The following is a 7308-nucleotide window of genomic DNA, read 5'->3' on the forward strand; positions in this document are numbered from 1 at the left end:
AGAAGAACCGTTTTTTAACACGTGATATTAATATCCACGTATTTTTCCCACCACTATGGCTTTGGTAAAATTAAGCTATAAGCTGGTTTATAGCTGATAAGCTAGCTTATAGCTGATAGCTGAAAAGTTAGCTGATTGAAATTAAAGTGTTTGGTAAAATTAGTTTTTTAAATGATTGATAAATATAAAAAGACATAAAAAGATATTTATATGTAGTGGGTAGTTTTTGTTTTAGTGGGTAGTTTCTTATTTTATAAAAAATAATAAAATTAAATTAAAGGTTAAAAATGGAAAAAACCGTAAAAAGCTATAAGCTATAAGCTCAAACGCTACTTGAAATAGCATCTCAAAAAAAGCTATAAGCTCGTGAGAAAAGCTTTTTACCAAACACTTTTATTTTTTTCAAACAAGCTTATAAGCTAGTTCAATAAGCTATAAGCTAGCTTATTGGACTTACCAAACACACCCTTAGTTGCATAGGGCACCATACATAAATATAAGAGAAAGAGTGAAAAAACTTATCTCTTGCGGTCATCTTTTTTAGATTGTTTTGATGTCTTGTAATATCTTTCATTAATGATCATATGATAGGATGAAATTTTCATCTCCTTTCTTAATACAGTGATAAAATTTTCCTCTCCTTTCTCAATAACCAATCAAGGAGCATTCATATCCTTTGGAGTACCATAAACCATATTCCTATTTACGGTTAAGATTATGGGTGTTTGCGGTGCGGTTTAGTTCAGTTTTAAGCATAAAACTCATCCTAACCGCGAGATAAAAAATGCATGCGGTTCGGTATGGTTCGATTGATTTTTAAAAAGTCATCCTAACCAAATCAAACCAAACCAATGCGGTTTGGATTGTTTCGGTTGGTGCGGTTTAGAGCATAACATTTCAGTATCAAACAATTTTAAACATCCAAAAAAAAAACTTGAAGTTCCAAATAACATTGTAGCACCAATAAAAATTGTTTATCCAAAATAACATTATAGTATCTTACAATTTTAAATATCTAAAAAAAGAACTTGAATTTCTAAAATAACATCAGAGTACCGATAAAAGTTGTTTATCTAAAATAACATTACAACACTAAAATAATTACGGTACAAAAAATAAAAACAACTTGAAGTTCCATTAATTTAGTCGACTGAATTGGTAATTGAGCTATGTATATTGGAATATAAATATATAATAGTAACTTAATGCGGTTTTTACGGTTTTTAGTTTTTGCGGTTTGCGGTTTAGTAAGAAAGTCATTTAAATACATCCAAATCAAATACGATTTGTGCGGTTTTCGGTTTGTAATTTTACTTTGAATTGGTTAGTTAAGATACCTCAAAATGCGCTTTACGGCTTTTAAATGAGACTCCTTAGAACATGCATTTACACATTTACATATTTCACATGATTGCTTCTTGACCTCCTACTTCAAACTCACCAGATTTCCCCTATTCGTAATTGAGCTCCGATGGTAACTTTTCCATCAAGAAAGCCTATGCAACCTTGAAGTTGATTGATCGAACTACTTTGAGATTCAATCTTTGTGACTTTGGTTTTCGTTTATAAAAAAAAATGAATACTATAAAATACCGATTTTGATACGGACATATCGACATCAATAAAATTTGTAAAAACGAATTAAGTACATGTTCCATATAGTAACACATACTAAACACTGGACAGTGACACACATTCAATTAGAAGTGTCGGACTACATAGTTTGAAGTCATGAAATTATTCTAGGAGGTCGAAATCTCAACTTAGGAATGATTCATGGTGGTTTATTAACTAATAAGATTCATACATCGATGCATTTTTGGCATGTCACATAATACTTTATGCATGTTATGAAAGATTGTGATTTTATTAAAGATATTTTTTATTTTATTGAATAAAGTCATGAATCAGGACATTTATTAGCACAATTTTGCTTCCTCTTGATATTTAGAAACATAAATATAAATCTTACTCAGGTTCTTTGGGCTCTTCCTCTTGTGGTGGAAGGAATCATCTAAAGAGGAAAATGATTTATTTTATTATTTTATAGGGTTTTATAAAAAGTTTTATTCTAGCAATGCAGTGTGGCAAGAGCTCTGGACCACCAGATTTGGGATTTAAAGTTATGTTTGAATTAGATTCCAAAGGTCACCCCTCTTACCTTGACGAGGCCTTGGTTGATTTTGCTTTTCTTTCAATTAGTTTTCTTTTTCACATAATATAAGTGTAAGTTTACCTCATTGAACATTTACAATAAAATTTACGTATAATTTAGCAATTGCAGTAGAATTTCATACTAAAACACCATGTTTCATTTGGTGTAAACAAAAGATCTAATCATTTGTATCAACAACAATTAGTTTATTCTTTCTTTTCTTAAAATTCTTAAAAAATAAAATATGAAATTTGATCCAAACTATTTTCTGTTTGACCAAACCAACCTAATTTTGATTTATCCCATTCTCATTTATTTAATCTTCCATTTTTTTAGGATCAGGTTCTTGATGTTTCATTCCATTAGGATGATGACACTCCTACGTACTACTAGTTTGTTACACTATATTTTAAGGGTAGGATTAATTAAAATTTGTTTCTATAGTAATTAAGTATAACACCTCAAATAGGATTGGTGAAAATAAATAAAGAACCATAAATAGGCAACCTTTCTTTTTCACCATTTCAATAATTGAAATCAACATGTGAAAATACACACACAGATGTGAATTGTGTATTTGTGTATTCTACTCCATTAAATACGTGTACTGAGTGATAAACTATGATGACAATTTAGCTTAGTTTTTTATTTTTTTGTACATGACTTAAAAGTATAAAAAAGAGATTCAATTATTAAATGAATAATAAAGAATATTATCCTATCCATCCCCACATACCCTTAGAAGAGTTGATGGGATCAAGTACCAGTGTTAAATTCACACAACAGACATAAATTAATGCAAATAAAAGCTTCATTCTCATCTTTCCATAAACAAAAGGCATTGATTAATTTAAATAGCCGCACTCTTTGATAGCACAATTAAAGCATACATAAATCACAAGGGCCATTTGAATTTTGAAATCAAATAAAACTTTGAGTTGTTCAATATTTCCAAACAACCTGAAAGAAACATTGGTTGACAATTTGCAAAACACATCATAGTTCATGTTTGGAATTACGGTGAGTTCGGCAAAAGCACAGTGTGCAGCCATGATTTTAACTAAAGCTACAACTTCGAGCTTCAACAAAATCACGGTGCTACTGTAATGTCGTTGAACTCACTGTGATTCCAAACATACACATAGTTAGCTCAATAACTATTCAAAGGGGTCAAGACTCATTAACATAATAGATCATAAAGCAAGCAGCATGCTTCTTTTACCCTCAAGTTGTCCCATGAACAAATGGCTTCACAAGAAGTTGTTACATCTATACTTAGAAAATAAGAGATGATTAAAAAGTAGGGTGATAGAAAATTCATCAACTCTGTGCTTTTCCAGTTGGCTTTGGTGAATTTTGAGGATACCGATGGCGAAATGGAGAAGCATGAGTACCATGTGATATGGAAAGGCTCCTTTGTTGTTGTCCATTTCGGGCGGATCCTCCTTGTGTTCTACCATTTCGAGTATTTGGACTGGCACTAAATCGGTCAGCTTGCATCGTCTGGAAATAGTATGATGAACTAGCCATGTCCTTTAGGTTTGGGAGAGGCATCAAAGCTTCTACAACTTCACTCATTAGTGGTCTTGCTTTTGGATCTCGGCTAAGGCAGTGAGCAGCCAACTGGGCGGCTTTTTGAGCTCCTTTTATCGAGAAGTGGCCTTCCAATCGAGGGTCTATCAACCTGTAGAACCTTCTTCTCTCTCCTAGATGCGGTCTAGCCCATTCTACAAGGTTATGTTCACCATTTGGACGGTTTTTGTCCATGGATCTTCGCCCGGTTATCATCTCAAGTAGTACCACTCCAAAACTATACACATCACTTCTTGATGTAAGATGCCCTAAACCCAATATAGAAAGATATTAGATGATACAATTGTTGGATTGAATTTAAAAGGACCTGAAACAAATTCAATTTAAAATCCGCAGAATATTATCATAGAACAGCAACCTTTGTAAATTGCAAGTTATACACATTACGAGAAAGCAAAACATGGGCAACTCCCGCAAAAACTAGCATCTTGGTCCTAAATATTCCTTACAAGGAAACACCTGACATCACCCAATAAAGGTTAAGAATGTCTCAGGTAGCTCGGTTGGTGGATTAAGGAATGCCAAAGGAGTTTCAAGAAAGAGGTCTAAGTTTCAAACCCTGGAAACTAACTTTTTCTTTTTTTGACAAAAACCCTGGAACATTTGTCTATCTAAAAGGAAAATACAGAGCCAGAACATTGTATCAAAAAGAGAAACAAACGCACAGAATCATTTACAAATTATTTTGGTTCAGGATACAAGATCAGTGATAAAAATTATCCAAATACAACTAAAAGTTGCGCATTTAATTTTGGCATATAACCAACAAAAACATACCTGTCATGACATATTCTGGTGCTGCGTAACCATAAGTTCCCATAACTCGGGTAGACACATGAGTTTTATCACCCTCTGGACCATCTTTTGCAAGTCCAAAGTCTGAGAGCTTGGCATTGTACTCCTGAATCAATACATTATTAGAATGATTAAAATAAAGGAAACAACAAAATATAATCATGCCATAACGTTTGACACTTACTGCATCCAATAGTATATTGGAAGTTTTAAAATCCCTATATATAACTGGTCGTTCAGCTTCCTCGTGAAGAAAAGCAAGTCCCTTTGCAGCTCCTAGCGCAATTTTCATCCTTATGGACCACGGAAGTGGCAAGGATCCTACAGCAATATAGTTTTGACATGAAAAAATTAAAAAAATTATATAATCCAGATAGAGTACAAAGCAGAATTAGTAAGAAAAAAATACTCCATCTCATGTTATAAAAATTTAAAAATGCAATAATTAATCAGAAAATGGTAACTTACTCCTAAACAAGTGGTTTTCCAGGCTTCCTCGAGGCATAAATTCATATACCAGCAACCTTTGATCATCTTCAATACAGTAGCCTATAAGTTTGACAAGGTTTTGATGAACTAAATCACCAAGATAATTTACTTCAGCCTGTAACATGAACCAAACAAGAAATTAAAACCTCAAAGAAAAGACACGACTTTAAGAAAATACAACCGAACTCTGAACGAAGCCAAATCATATTAGGAAAATTACAAACCAGCCATTCTTTATGACCCTGGAGCCCATCATGGTTTAGGGTTTTGACTGCAACAGTAAGGCCTGTGCCAGGTTTCACTGGAGCAGTTCCATTTTCTTCAATCCATCCTTTGAACACACAACCAAACCCACCTTCACCAAGAAGACTCTCGGGCCGAAAATTTCTTGTTGCCAGCTTAAGATCATTGAAAGAGAACTTTCGCAGCCTGGAAGCAATTTTAAGCTCCTCTTCAAGTTTCGAAGTAGATGAGCTGCTTTCAGCATTACTAGTAGTAGTAGTCGTCGAAGAGACTACTGGAACTGATGGCTGGTCTCTACTCGTATCAATAGTTGATTTGCTTTCAGCTAATGAGAAGCCAAAACCAAGAAAATAGAGGAAAATCATGATAAGAACAAGCAAGGAAAAATAGGCACCATTTTAAATCTGATTTGATAAATTAAGAGAAGGAAATGCAAACAACTAAGAAAACCAAGTCCGTCAAAAAAAATAATTAAGAAAACCAATTTCTTCTTTTCACCAAGCACGGCAAACACATATATACACATGGATATATCAGGTGATATACCTAGATTGTCACAAGTTTATAAGTCAAAAATATTATTACTAATTAAAGGAGCACTTCACAATTGTCCTCGAGAGGATTTGAACTTTATTCATTGAGTTTACAAGGTCAAGCTCTTACCACCGAGCCGACACCTCATGGACGAAAACGGTGGACGAGGTGTAACAAAAGTTTACAATTGTACAATTTAAAAACTCAACCCCCAACTCAATGATGTTCTACATAAGGGGATGGTCCAAAAGAATGAAACATAATTGCCGTTTCAAAGTTCTCACAAAATCCTAAACAAAGCAATGCATAAAATTTAATAACACCTATGTTTGTAACAAATTTTGATATGGAATAACAAGAAGCTACAGAACCTCAAATTAGTTAATTAAGAAAAAGTAATTAACACACACAACACACAAATGCATAATAAAAACAATATACTGGTACCACTAACAGAACTATCAACACACACAAATGCACAAATGCACAGAAGAAAAACTTCCAAAAACATAAAAACAGTAATTGTTCAAAGGAAATAGAGGTTACCATAATTATTACTGGTACCACTAACAGAACTATCAACCTTGGATCTTGAAGAAATGCAGTTACCAATGAACCTAAAGCTATGCCAACACCCAGAATCATTTTCTTCATCTTCCATTGCCCCATTTTGTAACTTCTTTTTCTTCCTCCCTTTTGATTTACCCACATCCAAAGACTCTATCACCTTACCATTCACACCACCTAACCCCATTTTTTTTATCAAGCCCTAAACAATCAAACCCAAAAATAATCAAAACTCAAACACCCTATAAAGCCACTAGCCAGTGACCACCACCACAACAACAACAACCACAAACACAGATGAAAAATTCCCAAATAAAATCTAAAAATCACAACTTTACCACTCAATAACGCTCAAAACATGAAATCCAACAAAACTCAGAAATTGAAAATGAGGAAAGAGGGAAGGTAGATCAAATGAAGCAGATCAAAAGCCCTAATAAACAAAAATATGTTGAACCCTAGATTGATCAGGTTGAAGTTCGCCAGAGCGGCAGGACGACGGAGAGTTGAGGCACGGTGGTCACGGCGGGAGACGACACAGAGACGGTTTCAAAGTGCTAAGCTATCGACGGTATCAGATTTATAGCAATTGTTTATTGATATTTAAGCTTTTTTCTGTAAGGAATAATAAAATGGACACGTGGTAAACTATGGTGCGCGAGATTGATCCAATAGACTAAATTAAGCAAAAGACATGGTGTTTTTCCCGCTCAAAAGTCAGCAAATTATTGTCCTTGTGTTGTCCTAAGCAAAGAAAGATGACTCGTGAAAACTCCATACAAAACGCCGAAATGGAAACAAAAGAAAGTAATAAAAATGTGGAATTACTATAAATCACAATTTTCCTAAAATTTATAAAACTTTATTGCTTATAGCATTGATAATTAATAATGCAGTGTTTCATCAAAAGAAAAAAAAAAGCATTGATTCAT

At 33.6% G+C, this 7308-nt stretch overlaps 1 protein-coding gene across 1 annotated transcript; it reads right to left on the reverse strand.

The window, feature by feature from the left end:
* Positions 1-3042: 3042 nt before the first annotated feature.
* LOC123897081 (serine/threonine-protein kinase PBL34-like) lies at positions 3043-6952 on the reverse strand. The gene is made up of 6 exons (XM_045947582.1): positions 6356-6952; positions 5257-5600; positions 5012-5147; positions 4728-4864; positions 4526-4649; positions 3043-3996 (listed from the first exon to the last, which is right to left on the reverse strand). The coding sequence occupies exons 1-6, from the start codon at positions 6561-6563 to the stop codon at positions 3476-3478; spliced, it is 1470 nt and encodes a 489-aa protein (XP_045803538.1). The 5' UTR covers positions 6564-6952; the 3' UTR covers positions 3043-3475.
* Between the last annotated feature and the right edge of the window lie 356 nt (positions 6953-7308).

The sequence above is a fragment of the Trifolium pratense genome, linkage group LG7 (assembly GCF_020283565.1).
Source record: "Trifolium pratense cultivar HEN17-A07 linkage group LG7, ARS_RC_1.1, whole genome shotgun sequence".
NCBI classification, from domain to species: Eukaryota; Viridiplantae; Streptophyta; class Magnoliopsida; order Fabales; family Fabaceae; genus Trifolium; species Trifolium pratense.

Bases quoted from the DNA above. Each gene is read 5' to 3' on its own strand.
- LOC123897081 (XM_045947582.1), bottom strand. From the start codon at position 6,563: ATGGGGTTAGGTGGTGTGAATGGTAAGGTGATAGAGTCTTTGGATGTG. The intron at 5,601-6,355 runs GTAACCTCTATT...GCTTCTCATTAG, and splicing joins TGGTACCAGTAATAATTATG to CTGAAAGCAAATCAACTATT. The intron at 3,997-4,525 runs GTATGTTTTTGT...TATTGGGTTTAG, and splicing joins ACCAGAATATGTCATGACAG to GGCATCTTACATCAAGAAGT.